General features: G+C 45.5%; 1 protein-coding gene across 2 annotated transcripts in view; it reads left to right on the top strand.

Annotated features, from left to right (window-relative positions):
- SLC7A1 (solute carrier family 7 member 1) overlaps positions 1 to 17,869 on the top strand; it is a 60,823-nt gene that overhangs the window by 25,021 nt on the left and 17,933 nt on the right. For both annotated transcript variants that reach the window (XM_038398024.2, XM_043504364.1), the window contains exons 2-5: positions 6,138 to 6,521; positions 10,366 to 10,524; positions 13,991 to 14,165; positions 17,248 to 17,375. In XM_038398024.2, coding sequence (XP_038253952.2) covers positions 6,138 to 6,521; positions 10,366 to 10,524; positions 13,991 to 14,165; positions 17,248 to 17,375 — 846 coding nt within the window. The remainder of the gene's footprint in view (positions 1 to 6,137; positions 6,522 to 10,365; positions 10,525 to 13,990; positions 14,166 to 17,247; positions 17,376 to 17,869) is intronic.

Below are 17,869 nucleotides of genomic sequence, written 5' to 3'. Positions count from 1 at the left end.
CTGCGCTACTGCATGCTCGCATAATTAATGCGCCCCGCAGATGTCTAATTTTTTGCACAGAAAAAAGCTTCTGCCAAAATGTTGCTGCAGTTCTGCATTTTTCCCAGCGGAGGACTCTGTGGCGATAGAACAAAGCTGCAGCTCACAGCCAGCTAAGGGAGAACAAGAGCCTGCAGAGCCTTCTTCACAGTGCCTATGGCCAGGTCAGGAGACAGACAGCATGGGGGGGTCAGACAGGGGCTCATAAGGGCTAGTGAGGGAGGACAGACTGGGTCAGGGGCTGAATGGGAGTGGAGGCACAGAGCTACAGGGGGGAGGGAAGTGCAGAGACACATGGGGACAGGGAGAGGGTGCAGAGCTACATAGAGACAGGGTGGCTGGGTTGGAGCACAGAGACGCATGGGAAAGCGGGTACAGAGACACAGGGACAGAGGGTGGCCGGGTGGGGGCACAGAGACACATGGGGAAAGGGTATAGGGACATATAGGGACAGGGGAGTGTCTGGATGAGGGCACAGAGACACATGGTGATGGGGGAGGGTGTGCAGAGCTACATAGGGATGGGAGTGGATGGAAGGGGGCAAAGATACACATGGAGCCTGGGGAGGGGGTACAGGGAGACATAGGGACAGGGGAGAGGCTGGGTGAGGGTACAGAGACGCATGGGGACGGGGGCAGATGTGCCTGACTGAATGGGAGAGGCTAGGGGTCAGCCAGGGTCTGCATGGGGGAAGCTCCCTAACAATTGCTCCCCGTTCCCGCAACTTTTCCCACCAATACCCAACAACCCTCCAAATTCACACCCAGGCTCCTTCCCAGCAATTTACTTCCCTCTCCCTCAGCTCCTCTGTAACCCCTGTCTCCCCCAAGGCTTTGCACTGCTTTTGAGGGGTGGTTCTGTGTTGTAGTTTAAATGAATTATTACTCAGAGTTCTGTATTAATATGCCTAGTAAGGAAACTATTTGTCAAAAAACATTTCCTGAATTTTAATTGTTGTCTGTATTGTTACAGACATACTTGCTGACAGGTATTTTGAAATAAATGACCAAAAATAATTGAAACTGGTTTGATTATATTGTGTTATTTTGACAAATAAAATTTGCAGAATTTTAAAATACTGTGTGCAGAATTTTTAATTTTTTTGGTCCAGAATTCCACCAGGAGTAATTATTTGTGTGCCACATCAAAATATGCTTCTTTAATGAGTGCTTGTTCAAGGCCAAGTCTACACTACCCACCGGATCGGTGGGTAGTGATCGATCCATTGGGATGCGATAAATCGATCCCCGATCGCTCTGCTGTTGACTCTGGAACTCCACTACGGCGAGAGGCGGAAGTGGAGTCGACAGGGGAGTGGCGGCCGTCGATCCCGCGCTGCGAGGACGCGAAGTAAGTGATTCTAAGTCGATCTAAGATACGTCGACTTCAGCTACACTATTCTCATAGCTGAAGTTGCGTATCTTAGATCGAATTCCCCCCCCCCCCCCCCCCGTGTAGACCAGGCCCAAGAAGCAGGCCTATTTTTAAAAGACTAAAGGCCAAACTTACCCTAGGTGTAATGCCACTGTTTGTCAAAAACAATTGTTTTGCACAAGTAAAGCTGATTGTTCTACTGTATATTAGTAATGAATCCCAGTGATATCTTTTCATGTTTATAGCTATGTTGGGGGAGTCATTTGATGAAGATAAAAGGACATTGAGGGAGAACTGAAACTGCTCATTGGATTGCACTCTAGTATGATGAGAGATGGCACTGAGTGCAGATATCTCTCAAATTCTTCTTTTATATAATGCATTATAGTAAAATAAATTCAAGTCTTATCCTTCTGCTCCCGCTATCCTTTTTCAACAGCAAATATAGAATGATCCATGGGATCTTCTGTTGCTCATTGTCTCTTTCCTTAAAAGAGGTGCCTGAAGATTTAGCTAAAGTGTGCTTGGCGACTTTATTATACATGAATGCAGTTTTTCTCTTACTCTGTAGATCATTCCAGCTTCTGTATAATCCACTTCGATTGAGGCTCATACACACACTGAAGTTTACTTCTGAGAGCAAATTCTCAAGAACTATTTCAAGGCTCTGTAGATAAGAAATTGTTTCCAGAAGTGAAAAAAAATGTAATTATTTAGGAAGAGATAGCACTTTTTATGTAAATTTGTACCTTATCAGCTTATTTTACATGTGGAGTTTTATATTTAGCAGGACAGATGCTTGTTGCATTTTCCTTTTTCCTATTAATCAGATGTGAATTTGCTCACCTTCTTACTGCATTGTTCTGAAAGATGTTCCTTTCTTAAATGTCATTAATGGGGAAACCTGATAAAGTAATGTTAACCACAATGTAATGGGAGGAAGAATGCAGGAACTTTGTTTTATCATAAATATAATCATGCACTTGATTTTGAACACAAAGAAACAAAGGCAAAATGCATTAAAAAGTTGTTCTAATAATAAAGCAAAGACATAAACCAATAAGAATGGATGGAATCAGGAGTCTCAAACTCACTTTACCTTAGGGCCAGTGCCAGTCCTCATATCCTCCCAGCGGGCCAATAATATCACTCATGCTGCCCAGAACCCACCCTGCAAAACTCCGCTGCCCCCCAAACTCCACCCCCCACCTGCCTAAGGCGCTGGGAGGGAGTTTGGGTGGGGGAGGAGGGCTGAGGTAGGGGTTTGGGGTGCAGGCTCTGGGAGGGAGTTTGGGTGCAGAAGGGGTGAGAGGTTGGGCTCTGGAATGGAGTTTGGGTGGGGAGGGTCTGGGGTGCAGGCTCTGGGATGGAGTTTGGGTGCAGGCTCTGGGCTGGGGCAGGGGGTGGGGTTGCAGGCTGTGGGAGGGAGGTTGGGGGCTGGGGAGGAGGTGCAGGCTCTGTGAGGGGGTTGTGGGATGCAGTGCTTACCTGGGGCTCCAAGGCGGGGAGGGGTGGGAGGGCTCTGAGTGCTGCTGCCCCCCAAGCACCACCCCCATAGTTTCCCATTGGCCGCAGGGGTGCTCGGGGTTGGGGCAGCGCACAGAGGCACAGTCCTGCCCTGGGACTGCAGGGAGGGGCCAGCAGACACGTGGAGCGAGCATGCAGAAAGCCGCTCAGCTCTGCTGTACTGCTGGTGGTGGGTGGGGCCCTGGCCCATTGTAAATTGCCCGGGGGACGTGCGGTGCGGGGAGTGCCCGGGGGCGGCAGGCGGGGCCAAGGGAGAGACCCGGCCCCAAAATTGCTGGAGCCCCGTGGGCCACATTGGGGAGGTTCTAGGGCCACAGATGGCCCACGGGCCGGGAGTTTGAGACCCCTGGTGGAATTCTGATTCCAGTAAAGTCAGTGAAAGAGGTGGTCAGACTTCTGTATGCCAAAGGCTCAGGGACCAGCCCCTCTTGTAGATCAAGCATTTCAAATATGAGGGAAGCAGGAGCCTAAGCTAGTGTCTCTTGTAAAAAGCATGGATCGGAAGACTGATGGCCAGCTCCATGGGTCTAATACAGCTTTTAGGGGGAGGGAATTGGGGGTGAAGATTCATTTAAATCCCTTCGTGTTCCTTCTGATCCTGGGGCCACCAGGCTTTAGCCCATCCCCCTGCCGAAATGTAAAGCAGAGTGAGGACTACTCTACATTACACAGCAGCTTTGCGGAGTCTGAACAAAATGGCTGAGGTATAAAGAACCCGCTGGTGCAAAGTCAACATACATATTTCTTTCCCCAAAGGTGGCACTCCATCTTTCCCATTTCCTTCCTGGTCCCCTCAAAGGCCCTGCTCTCTGGCAACCTTCCCGGAGGCAGACACTGTTCCCTCTATAATTGATTGGTGAAGTCACTAGGATGTGACAATGGGGAGTGCTAAGCAAGTGCTGCGAATACAGGGAATGCAGTGCTAGCTCAGCTCCAACTTGGATCCCTCTTTGGGAGTGGATAGCTGTGCTTCTAGCCTGCTGAGTCAGCCCATCACTATTCATTGTGAATGCAGGGCAGCACAAGGCCTACGCAACTTAAGGCCAGTGCGACTGAAGTGATTCAAATGTAAAAATCCCAAGCAAGGGGTTTCCACCACTTCCCTGAGATGCTATTGCACAGTCTAAAAGGGATTGTGGGGCTGATCCTTGTCTGGCTTTGATCCACGTAGCTCTGTTGGATATACTGGAGCGCTAGTGAGTTTCATTTGAAGAACTGGCCTGGGAATGTCACAGGATGGGGTGGGTGCGGTTCGGTGGCCTGCAGTGTGCAGGAGATCCGACTAGATTCTGACCTTAAAGTCTATGAGTGTGCTAACCTTCTGCACAGGGGTGAGTTTCATACTCAGGCTGTGGCTATCGTATACAGTAACTCCTCATTTAATGTCTTCCTGCTTAACGTTGTTTTGTTGTTACGTCGCTGATCAATTAGGGAACATGCTTGTTTAAAGTTGCGCAATGCTCCCTTATAACGTTGTTTGGCAACCACCTGCTTTGTCCACTGCTTGCAGGAGGAGCAGCCCGTTGGACTAGCTGGTGGGGGCTTGGAACCAGGGTGGGCCAGCAGCCCCCCATCAGCTCCCCTAAGTTCCCTGTGTGGCAGCCTCCCAGCAGGCTATCAATTGCTGGGTAGTTCAGGTGTCCCTCCCTCCACTGCCGAGTGCTGCTCCTGCCCTCTGCCTTGGAGCTACTCCGGGGAGCCTCCTGCTTGCTGTGCAGGGGGTGGGGGGAAGAGGGATGCTGATGTTAGGGTGTCCCCCTCCCCCTGTTCCTGCCCCACTGCTCCTGTGCCCCATCTCCACAGAGACAGGGCTCAGGAAGGAGGGAGCTTGCTGGCAGCAGCTGGTTTCTAAACTTGCTGATATACTTAAAAAGGCAACGTACTTAGAGTGGGGTTAGCGTACTTAAAGGGGCAATGAGCATCTCTCTCTCTCTCTCTCTCTCACACACACACACACACACACACACACACATGATGTGTGTCTCTGTCTCACACACACATGCACCCCGCGGCACTTTGGAAAGTGGAGGGAGTGGTGCATTACAGTGGGATAGCATGGGTTCAGTTCATCATGTTCAGTTTCCACAGTTTTGGCAGGGAATGTTCACAGCCACTGCCATGCGTCTATTGTGTCTCCTCCCTCCATTTGTGATGCCTTTTAGAGTGTGAGGCTACATTAACAGTAGTATGTTAACCCTTGAGGGCCTAGCTGAGTGAAAAATTTCCCTGGAACCTAACCCTCCTATTTACATTAATTCTTATGGGGAAATTGGATTTGCTTAAAAACATTTTGCTTAAAGTAGCGTTTTTCAGGAACATAACTACAACGTTAAGCAAGGAGTTACTGTACCAATCTGAAGTTTATAGTTCTCTGGTACTTCTGGTTTTTGGGAGTGAATGGCCATCTGTCTGAAGAAAAATCCAGCAGATGTATATTTGCATTTGGTCCTAACTCAGAGAATTGTCAGAGGGTGTTGATATGCTAATACCATTAGATAAAGAGTTCTACCTTCTATATGAAGGGAGAAAATACTTTCCTCACCCTGTGTGCTTTGGAACGCCTACAATTCAGCAGATGAGATTTTTCTGAGATTTGCCTTGCTGCTTGTTTGAATTCATGTAGCTCATGAAAAGCTTTACTGTTAGCGCTGACTTAGATATTTTCCTAAACAGTGGGGTGTATGAAATCCTAAACTTTTTTTCTGCAGTTGTAATAATGATTTTTACTGAGTAAGAGCCATATATCACGGGGTTAAGCCAGGGTGTGTGGCTAGTGTCTTCTGAATAATGAATTTGTTTGTTCCTTCAGCTAATGTCTCTGTTCCATGGGTCGATATTATAGATTTCATAGCTGGTACAATGAGTTCAGTTGCATAATATAAATGTATTTCAGTAAGTGTTATATCACCTTTTACATTGTGTATAACCTAACATCCAAAATGTAAATTTCACATGGCCTTATTGTAAATTTTATTTAGTATTTTATACATATATGTTGTTCTATGAGCAGGAGTGATCTGACTATGCACTAAGCAGATAAAACTCTGAAGACCCAGGCAGCCAGTTTGTAGAGTCAAAAGGTGTAAAGTGAAAAGGTTTTGTTCTTTAAATACAAGAGCAGTATGGTATTACTATGCAGAGATGACGTTTCCTGAGTTACTGCTGGTTTAACTAATTATGCAGCATCTTCCTAACAGGTCTTCACAAAAGGATGGGTTGCCAAGGACTTCTCAGTTTTGGAAAGAAGCTGCTTCGCCGGAAAGTTGTGGACTGGACCAGAGAAGAGAGCAAGCTGTCACGATGCCTCAACACTTTTGACTTGGTAGCTCTTGGTGTAGGTAGCACACTTGGTGCGGGTGTCTATATACTGGCTGGAGCAGTGGCACGAGAAAACGCGGGACCTGCGATTGTTATCTCTTTCTTGATTGCCGCATTGGCTTCTGTGTTGGCTGGACTTTGTTATGGAGAATTTGGTGCTAGAGTTCCAAAGACTGGGTCTGCTTATCTCTATAGCTATGTGACTGTGGGTGAGCTGTGGGCATTCATCACTGGATGGAATTTAATCCTTTCTTATGTGATTGGTAAGTACTGAGGGGCATGCAGAAATACTGTAGCATTCATCCAGAATGCCTGTCTGATTTGTACACTAACTTTCACTTGCACGGTAAGATTGTTATAAAAATAGAAACTACAGAATACCTTGCACCTACAGCAGCATCCAGATCTGAGCATTTCAGAGCTCTTTCTGGAAATTCAGTGATAAAGGTTCATGTCATCCTATGAACTAGGTAAATATTACAGGTTAACAGTTTGGATCAGTGCCAGGTTGCCACTTCCGCTTCCTTTAGTTTAAACGGATTCATGCAATTTTGGCTTGAGGCCCTGATAGCTATCTGCCAGGAATCAGGAGTTTTCCTTCTGCTATGGAAGAAAAATCTGATGTTCAGCTGGCAGGGGAGTCAGCTTCTCACTGCTTCAGCATCTATGGTGTTTGCTGATTAAGGACACAGTCCTGCTTCCATTGAAATCAGTAGGTATTTTGCATTGACTTTAATGGGTGCAGGATTGGGCCCAGTGTGGATTGCAGCACTCAGGCTCAGATCTTCACAGATATTTAGGTGCTTAACTTCTGATTTCAGTCCAGTGCCCAATCCAAAGCCCTTTGAAGTCAATGGAAAATCTCTGGTTGACTACAATGGGCTTTGGCTCAGGCCCTGAGTAAGTAGACAACTCAGTTCACACTTCCAAGGTTTAAAAAGAAACCATTTTGATTTATTAAAGATTCATCCATTTAATCAAGGTTATCAAACATTTCAAGTGTATTATGGTGCCACTTGTCATGGCACCAGAGCTCAGGCTGAAATCACCATACCAGTTAAGGGAAGAACTCCACTAGCTACAATGACAAACAATTTGCTATTACATTATTGGGGGGGGAGGGGGGCTAAATTTCACTTTATAGGAAATATTACCATTAAAACTAAGATTGATTTCCAGGGTGCCTGGCAGGAGATCAGATAAAGACTTGCTTGGTAACGTAAGTGCTGCTTGTCTTGGCTAGTATTGATTCTATTCTGTATGTTACATGAAACCTCTTTACATTCTAGATTTTGTATATAAAATGAGAGAGTGACAGGTAATATGCCCAGAAGTTAGTGTTCTGATATTCTTTTTGAATTGGGTTGATGTCAGAAAGGGGATAAAATGTAGTTTAAAAAAACTCCAAACAAACTGATCCCCCCCCCCCCCGATATCCAAAATAGGTTCCTCTCAAGGTGCTTTGTTCTATAAAAAAATGTTAATTACCTCTTACAGATGCATCCTCCGGGGTTTAATTGTGGCAATAAACAGAAAATTCTGTAGTCCAGCAGTTCTCATTTATCTAGATACTGTATTTATCACCACGGTATGAGAGAACCAATAAAGCAGAAGCTGTCAGGGGGATTTAGGGCTAGATAGGGTCTCATGGTCCTGATCCTGCAAACACATTCACTTGAGCAAAGTTAATCATAGGATCTGGGCTTAGATGGGCCTGTCCCCACCTGCCAAGGTGCACCTGCAAGGTGCGTCTAGGGCAGGTGGAAGTTCCAGGGCTTCCCACAGTGGCCTGAACTCCCTGGCAGCTCTTATTACTGTCCAGCTCTAGCTTCTGGCTTGGGCAGGGGCAGGGCCTGGGGTGGGTGGAGCAGGGGGCAGAGCCTCATGGCAAGAGGGGGCCCGCCTCAGCCCACCCCACGGGGAAAAGGCTGGCACCACCCCTGAGCTTTGGGCACAGAGCAGCACTGCAGGGAATCTGGGACAAGTGCTGCCCCAGAGTTTCGTTGCCAACCCTCCAGGATTGGCCTGGAGTCTCCAGGAATTAAAAGATTCATCTTTAATTAAAGATTACGTCATGTGATGAAATCTCCAGGGATACATCCAACCAAAATTGGCAACCCCATGCCAGAGTCATGCAGCCCAGGACTAAGATTTGAACTCTGCATTTCGGCATTGTCCTCCCCAATTCTGGATGGGTGGTCACCCTACTCCATTCCCTTCTTTGCCAACTTGCTCACAAGAGGGAGTAGTGACTTGTAAACACCACACCTTTGTGGGGATTGAACTGGGGCCCTGTGGCTTGAGCCTTTACTGCCTGAGCAAAAAGACCTACCTATGTTGGCCTAGGCCAAGGCTATAGCTCATCATCATCTGTTAGAGGGGGGTGATGCCCTGCTAAATGGGTCTGAGAAACAGGGACAGATGATAAGGGAGCTTGCCTTCCCCTTACCCCTTGTGCTTGGACTTGAGATATGGGCAAGCCCTGCAGGACTCAGTTATGCCCTAACTTCTCCTGCACAGCTGTATTAGTTTATAATGATCACAAGACCTTCACTCAGGTCTTTTTGGCTAAATAGTGGATCTGTGAGAATTAGTTTGTCAGCCCGTATTTTCAATTAGAATTCTCGTTCTTGGTATTAATTTCATTTTCAGTTGTAAGACTGATTTCACATCAGTGTTAACAGGGAAAAAATTACAGTTGTTAGGGTGAAAAGTTTTATAAAAAAATGGTACTACATAGTCACAAGGGGTCATAGATTGGGCCTAACCCTGCCATTACTCACTCCTTGGAGTAGTACCTGCTGCTACACTTCATCCTATTGAAGTCACTGGGACTTCATTGTGTTTCAGAAGGTTTTGGGTACAGCTACTGGAATGGCACTGAACGATGTTGGTCCCTGTCTACTACACGTGCATCTCAAGCGTGGTCAGCATTGGATCATCTGCACCTGTTGTCAGCAATGGGGAACTTCTGTAGCCTAAACCATGGTTTTGAGGATATATATTAAAAAAACAAAACAAACAAAAAAAAACCCCTAGATAAAACCCAATTTGAATGCTAGTCTGTTCTGTAGCTCCTTGGATGTGCATTACATGCATACACTTGAAGAGGTTAGACGGTCAGGAGAAGGAAAGGAAGTGTCAGTGCTGAAAGAGTGTTGAGGGATTTTTAATCTTCAAAAGCTCCAAAGTTATTTACATCTTGTCCGAATTTGCGAACTGCATTTCAGCATTTGTCTTGCAGTGTGGTATTTTTCTGTCTCTGCTGTAGAACTTGAACATGAATTTACCCAGCACTCCAGGATTTCTCTTATTTTGTATGATAGCTTCTATTTCCTAGGCAATGCTTCAAGCTGTGGGGCGGTTGAGTTGCTCAAGAATTGGGTTTGAAATACATGGGGCCTGCTTTGCTCTCTGTTAAGGACTGACCTGGCTCCCACTCTCCCATTGAGTCAGCTGGAATCAATAGAGTCTCTCTGGATTTTCAGCAGTGTGACTGAGCAGATTTTATCTCCCTGTAAACCTGGGTTTGAATTGCAGAGCAGGGATCAGTTTGCGTTTTCTTTCAACTCCCATTCAGTCAGTGGGAGCCGTTCCTGCTCACGGGAGTGATGGGCAGCACTGAGGAAACACTATGACTTAAAAGGAGAAGGCCTGGTATATCTTATACCCTCCTGCGATTTGCTTTTCCTGCTAACCTGCTCATCCCCCTTTTCCTGTCTTAGCACCTCTTTCTCCTCTCACACCAGCGTCTACACTAGTGGAACGCATTTGAAGTCCGTGGTTTACTCCAGTGTGAGAAGTGGTTTCTGCACAAGGGGTCTTGGGAGCATGAAGGCTGCTGGGGGGAGGGTAAGCAATTGCTAGGCTAGGTCTTCTGTGGGAGGGGTTGTCTCCTGAGATTTGGGTTTGTAAAGAATCTGAAACCTCCAAGTGGACCTGTGGGGGAGGGTTCACTATTTGCCCCTGCTAACTGAATAGCAGGGGTCAGCTCTGCCCTTCTTGGGCTGATCCCTGCTGCTGTCGTGCAGCAGTAAGTAGTGCTGCTCATTTAGAAATATTTTCTAGTCATGAAAAGTGCTCTGCGTCCTTTCTGTTTTCTGGTAGGAACATCAAGCGTGGCCAGAGCATGGAGCGCGACGTTTGATGAACTTACAGGCAAGCACATCGAGCGCTTCTGCCAAGAGCACATGACCATGAACGTTCCAGGGGTGCTAGCAGAATATCCAGACATCTTCTCCGTTCTCATCATCTTAACCTTAACAGGTAAAACCTTTGGGAAGGTTGCTGGGACAATACGTTCCTTTTCTGTAATTTCATTCTTTGCTTTTGGTGGACAAGCAAACACCCTCATTTATTTTGGACAATTTATTAAAGGCTCATTTGTTTGCCCAAAGTGTCGGATTGACCTATTTAGCAGCTCTGGAGTTCAGACTCTGCACATCCTGTTTGCAAGTTCTTTCATTAGGGGAGCATTCAAGGTGTTTACAGGAAAACTGGGAAACAATCAATCTTTATACCATGTAGAGTAAGACAGGGAGCTTTGTTACCCTGAGACAGGTATGGAGGGCTTTATTTTTTTTAAAACTATCGCAGAGGGACTATGTTCTATTACTCTAACTCCCACTCTGACGATCTGCCAGTTTATATAGCACACTGGCCAGGAAAATGTGGGGGGAAAGGACGGAACTAAGTAACACCCTGCTGCATGACTGTTTATTTTAAAATATGTGGACTTCAATTTGCAGCAGTGATTGCAGGACTCAAGAGAAGTAATTCTGCATGAAAAATAAACTGGTTTCTCTCTTTCCAATACATGCAAAATATGTCTTTGGTTTTTGATCGGAATGCAGGGAGTATTTTGTACAAGAGCAGGAATTAAAATGAAAACCCAGTTGAACTTTCACCCAAATATCAGCTGAATCTTTCAAAACTTTGTCAAACTTCATATTAATTAAAAGAAAATCATTTTCCTGCACCTGTATGCTTCCTAGCGGGTAGGCAATACCATGATACCACAACAGAGGCTCTTCTTGCAATACTTTAGGCCTGATCAGAAGCAGGAAGTGTCAGAACTCTCACAAGGAACCATGTTCTTATGAGGTTCCCAGCCGAGGGCCCTGAACTTGCAAATCCTTTGATGAGTGTAGAACTCCTGTTGAAGTCCATCGGAACCCCTCATGTACAGGACTTGAAGTGTTGAGCTCTGAGTGAGATGATGTGAGGGCAGATTCTGTACTCCGGTAATCTAGATGTAAAGTGGTCTGACTGATCAGAATTTGCTCCCTGAGGTTCCATTTGGGTTTGATTTGGATCAGTATTCAAGTAAGTATGTGCTTACTTCAATTTCTTTTTCTGTAGAGTTTCACTCACTGCTATTTGAGAGTAAAACTGAGTCAGCAGCTTTTTCCTACTGCATGAGAAAACTCTTCTGATTTTGAAAACTTTGCAAACAGGCTAAACCTTTGCAGCTTCAGGAAGCTTCTGAATAAGCAGCTTTATTTCCACATGTAAGCAGTGGCAGAGCTAGGTTTTGCAGCTGGGTCATTGGTGGCAGGCTGGAGAACAAGCCCACTCCACACCACGCAGCAGTGGTGGCTCCCGGCTGCCAGGCTGGGACTGGTTCCTCACTCCTGACGTTGTAACATGGCGCACAAGCTCACAGCAACATTCAGGTTTGGCCCAGCATGACAGAGGGACGGCCGGGTCAAATCTGACTGAGTGGTGTTGTGACTTGGCACACAGTGTCACATGCCACTGCGACCCTGTGCTTCATGTCACAATGCCTGGAGCAGGGAGCTGGTCCCAGCTGCTGCTGCCAGGTGAGTGCAGGAGAGACTCTCACTCCAGCCCTGTGAAAAAGGTGCTACACATGCACCTAAAGCCCATGGTTCCTCCCTCTCTCCCTTCCCCCTCACCCTCCCCCCCTGCCCTTCTATTAGCTCTGCCACTGTATATATGCCCTGTAGTTGATGCCTGTCTCAGCTCTCGAAATCCCCTCCTTTTTGGTGCTTGATTTCTTTTTTTCTGGTTGCCCACCCTGCTTTATCTAGATATTTTGCTATGTCCACATCCTATTTCATGGCTTATTTCCTTGTTTAAACAAGACAAACTTGGGCATTTGTTGTATAGGAGGTCAGACTAGACCATCACAATGGTCCCTTCTCACCATATAATCTATTAACTCCACATCTGTGAGTGAAATAAACTCACTGTTGGCCAAATCCTGGTCCCCTCATAGTGTTTCCCTCCCCCTCCTCACACCCAATGCTTAATTTGTGCCAGGGCTGAGCCCTGGCACCTCTAGCCTTGGCAGTTCAGAGCCCCTGCACCTCTCAGTTTGCTGCATCAGTTATGAATGTGAAAAAATTGCTTGAGCCCTGACACCTAATTGCTTGAGCCTCAGCCCCTCTTTCATTAGAAATTAAGCACTGCTCACACCTCACGTTGGTGTTTATCACTAAGACTACATGTTAGATTTTGGTTACACAGGTAACCTCTTTCTTAAACAGCAAGCAAGGGAGTAGGAATTCTAGTTATTAGCTAAAGATCGAAAAAGAGAAACATCTGTTATTCTTAATGTAGAGTGCTGACTCATTGTCTTTATTGCTCGCACTTTTAAAAATATGCTGTTCATCAAGATGAAAGTTTTTTAAGAAATGGGCTGAAATCTTGCTCACAGCAAAGTCAATGCCAGAACTTCCCTTGGCTACAGTGGGGTCAGGATTTTCCCCATGGCTTCTTCCTCTGTGATTTATAACACAAGAACTAGAGGTCACCAAATTAAATTAATAGGCAGCAGGTTTAAAACAAACAAAAAGAAATATTTCTTCACACAACGCAGAGTCAACCTATGGAACTCCTTGCCAGAGGATGTTGTGAAGGCCAAGACCATAACAGGGTTAAAAAAGAACTAGATAAATTCATGGAGGATAGGTCCATCAATGGCTATTAGCCAGGATGGGCAGGAATGGTGTCCTTAGCCTCTGTTTGCCAGAAGCTGGAAGTGAGTGACAGGGGATGGATCACTTGATGATTACCTGTTCTGTTCATTCTCTCTGGGGCACTTGGCACTGGCCACTGTCGGAAGACAGGATACTGGGGTAGATGGATCTTTGGTCTGACCCCGTAGGGCCGTTCTTATGATTCATTCAATTTAAGTGTCAGATAATTGACCTGCTGTGTCTGATCCCTACACTGGCATGATACCTGCCCATCTTCCCAAGGAAGTGTTGAAGATGGCTGGTATTGCTGACTTCCACTCTTTAGTCAGGGACTGCGTGACCACAAAGAGATACTTCACAAAAACCACCAATGATGCTTTCTTCAAGGCCTAGAGCTAATCTGATCTGTGGTCTCTGGATGAAGTTTGTATTTACTAAGGGCTCAGTCCTATTGACTTAAATAAGACTGTTTTCATGAAAAAAACGGTTTGCAGGATTGGGCCCTATCTTTTTGTATTAGACTTTTACTCAACCTAGCAGCTTTCCAGTGTAGAGAGACCACTTAAATGGTATTTTATTAGCACAATAATGCAGTGAGAGAGACATGCACAAAAAGTGAGGGCTTCCCTTTGCTCTGCTGTGGCTGGGTCATGTGCTGTTGTTGAACGAATGTCTGATTGTTCTTTAAAAGCGGCAAAGAGTCCTGTGGCACAGGACTCTTTGCCACTTTTACAGATCCAGATTAACACGGCTACCCTTCTGATGATTGTTCTTTGTAATTTTTCCAGGGCTTTTAATTTGTGGAGTGAAAGAATCTGCAATGGTTAACAAAATATTCACCTGCATCAACGTTCTCGTCCTCGGCTTTGTTATGGTGTCAGGCTTTGTGAAGGGATCAGCCAAAAACTGGCACCTCACCATCAACGACATCTATAACACGACCAATGATTCACCTAGAAACAAGTACGTCACAGCATTTCTTCTCTTCTCACGTTTGCGTAGTCAAGTCGATCTGTTTTCAGAGACCACCTCAGAGATTCACGTATAGTCATTATGGGCCAAATTTGACGGCTTTGCCAAGTGGTCACTCGGTCTGCACTCAGGCAGAAATTCCATGAATGTCAGTGGGAGCTCTGCATGAGGGAGGGGTGACTAGACATTTGGGACTAGAACTAGATTCCCATGATTAAAAACCACAGCTGGGAGGCCCTGTGGGAGAAAGGCCCTGTGGGAGAAAACCCCTGTGAGGATCTCTTTGCTAAGAGGGTGAGAGGGACATGGACACAGTCTGGCTCTGAATAAGGAATTTAAGGTTGAGCACTGTTTCTGTAACAACATCTTCTAAGTGCTTACATTGGATGAATCCAGCAGTTTCTGAAATCATTTGAGCAGTGAAATGTTTTTTAGTTGTTTTCCACCATAGCTTGGGCATATATACAGTGCCGGAAGGCATTTAAATGGTTGTTGTCCAGCTTGAGTCATTTAAACCAGTACATTTACTAGGAGATTTTCTGTGAAGCTAATGGCTCGTTCCACTTCTAGTAACGCTGTCATCGCTGTGCACACTTCAGTGCTGTCAAGTTATCCCTCTCTTCTCCTAAACCTGGGACTGATCACCCATTTGGTTCTTGCCTTTTCTGGGATTTGTGCAGTTATTTCCGGCCAGGGCTCTGCTGCTGTTGAAAGCTTCCATTTATAAATCTCCATTTAGATGAAGGATAGGAGAAAAAAGAAAGAACTTTGGGGATACAAAGCAAATGCAATTCACTGCTGCAAAACTGTATGGGTTGTACTGTTTAACAACGAAGTGCAAGCAGCTCTTCTCAGAACAACCTTAACACTTTCCCCTTAATGCTGGGGAAAAAAGCAGATTAGCATCTTGGAGAGATGGTCCCAGGTAGCAGTGCTGCACAAAAGTGTCAGCTGTCATTACATCACTTATTAGTTCACGGTGGAGACAAGTCAGTTTATTAGTAATATGAATTAATACAATGAAAGTAGTAATCATAATGAACCCATTTAGAACTGAATACACAGGCACCTGCTTATAGTAATTTTGGATGTAGAGAAACTTCTGGGAGTGGACCACGTCATGAGGTCCATTAGTACTAAGGCAAACCTATTGAAGTCAGTGGCCCAAATAATGCCCAAGGGCCAAATTTTCAAAGATGTTTGGGTGCCTAGAGATGCTAGTAGGCACCCAGTGAGATTTTCAAAAGTGCCCAAGCAGATTTGGCACCTACCTTCCATTAATTTCAATGCAGTTAAGCACCTAACCTGTGTGGATGCTGTTGCGTCTAGGGTGACCAGACAGCAAGCGTGAAAAATTGGGACGGGGGTGGGGGTTAATAGGAACCTATATAAGAAAAAGACCCCAAAATCGGGACTGTCCCTATAAAATCGGGACATCTGGTCACCCTAGTTGCATCCCAGTATGTACCTATCTGAATCTTAAATACCTAAATACCTTTGAAATCTGCCCTAAGTACCTCAGTTAAAATGTAAATCCCAGATTATTCGAGTGGATTGATGTGTGCAAATCAGAAATCCAGTTATCACGGTGCTGCAAATCTTTTTCCCTGGTCCAGGCTTGAGTCAGGCATCTCAGCAGCAAAGAGGCTGGCAGGGATTGTGGAGGCAGGAATTCTTCCCTCAGGCTGTGGAATGCAGCAGAGCTGCTCTGAGGCTCCTACTGCATGTCCTCCATGGGCTTGTTTGGCTGGTGGATCTAATGGCTCTACCAGTCCTGGCTTTCTACCTAAGCCACTTGTGCTGGAGTGCAGGGAAATCCCAAAAAGCATACTTCTACAGCAATCTGGAGTGGTGCAGGCCCCTGGCCTGGGCTCCCCACATCCTGCCCACCCCTCTGCACTGCAGCCATTTGATTCAGATGCATGTAGGGCCTTTAATGGGCCTCATTAGGTTTTCAGGATTCAGCCCATAGTGGACTTATTCTCTGGTAAATAATTCCCTCTGTAGAAAAGGACACAACATGACTCAGCACCAGCATTGCCCTGCATGTCGTGATAATTATTCACTTAGTTACAGCTTTTTAACCCATTAGATTTGCATTTTGGTGATGTGTGCTAGAGGAGCTGGGGTTTGTGCATAGTTTAGCTGTATCTTCAGAAACATCAACATTGGTCTAAATTATTTTCACATGTAATGGGGCTTCCAAAGCTTAGGGGACTTAGCTGTCTATATAGCTAACTGAATTGACAAAACCAGGGCTTAGATTATTTAATGGCCCTAATTTAATTTTTATTAATGCCTTACTTATAGGCGCAAAGTTGTGCCCCCAGTTATTTACACAACCAAAACTGGAGGCCAGTGTGAGAACATGTGGCTCATGATTTCATTTGTAGGCCACCTTCTTTGCGACCTGATCACTTGCAATCTATGCATGTGCTTAACTCGCACTCTGAGAGTAGCCCTGTTTACTACAATGGGACTGCTCAGAATGCAGCACGGATTTAAGTCTGTTCAGGATTTAGAGCCTACCTAAAAATCCTTACAATAGTAAGCAGGAGATGTAATATTTGAAAATAAAAATCTGATGAGGCCATATTTTGGCCAGAGTTATTTAAAATAAACTTTTATTTAAAATAGAAGATCAACGGAGGACCTGAAAGTGGGTAAAATTCCTTTGAGCATTTGTATCCATTCACCCTTTTCTGAATTCAATAAGTTTAAACTTTTTTCCAGGTTGAGATGTTAGGAGACCAAGTTCAGTCTTTCCTCCCCACTCCTCCTTCCACCTCAGCCATGTTACTAAACCATAGAAAACAATGGACGATCTGAACAAGCCTTAAATGCTGAGTGTTCAAAGGGTTCCCTAGCCAGTCACAGGCTGACTCAAATCTCTATGTAGTGTAAGCTGTAGTACATGCCATCCTGTCCTCTATAAGTCTGTTGACCACGTGTACCTGAAACCACACTCCCTCCAGCTCCAGTTATGGTGGATTCTGTTACAGGCTGCAGGAACGCACTTCAGATAGGTGTCTGTACCGAGGCAGAACCTCTCCTGATCTCTTGTTCTTTTCAGTCAAACACAGGTAGGAGATCTGGAGCGTGGTGTTGGGGGCTTTATGCCCTTTGGATTCAATGGAGTCCTCTCGGGGGCAGCCACGTGCTTTTACGCCTTCGTAGGATTTGACTGTATTGCCACCACAGGTAAGCAGAAAGCTCTCATTGTGAGAGAACACTTGTTTCCAATTATGAGCTTGGCTGCCCTCAGTAACTTCACATGACATAATTTACAAATAACTCAAACCTCTTTTCAGCTGAATCAGGAAATCATGCTGTGCACTAACTGTCCTGTAGAATCACTTCATCTTTTCAGTTTTAGGGTCACCCATCCATCTTTCTTCTCTTGCCTATTGTTTCTAAATTTAAGACTTGCATTGTACACTCTGAGACAGGGAATATTCTTTATTCTGGATTTGTACAGTTGCCAGCACATTGAGCCCCTGATCCTGACTGGGAGCCTCTAGTTGCTACTATAATGGAAATACATAATATTTCTGATTTCATTCACTGAACAGCACATCCAGATGGTGCCCATCCATTCTTTATTCTTGTGAGATTCCAGGACTTCCCATTTTCTGTTGGTTTGTAAAACTTCAAGAATAGGCTTCCACTGCACTGAGTCCTAGCTGAAACCAGGA

This window comes from Dermochelys coriacea, chromosome 1 (genome assembly GCF_009764565.3).
Source record: "Dermochelys coriacea isolate rDerCor1 chromosome 1, rDerCor1.pri.v4, whole genome shotgun sequence".
NCBI classification, from domain to species: Eukaryota; Metazoa; Chordata; order Testudines; family Dermochelyidae; genus Dermochelys; species Dermochelys coriacea.
This window is presented reverse-complemented; position numbering and strand designations above follow the sequence as displayed.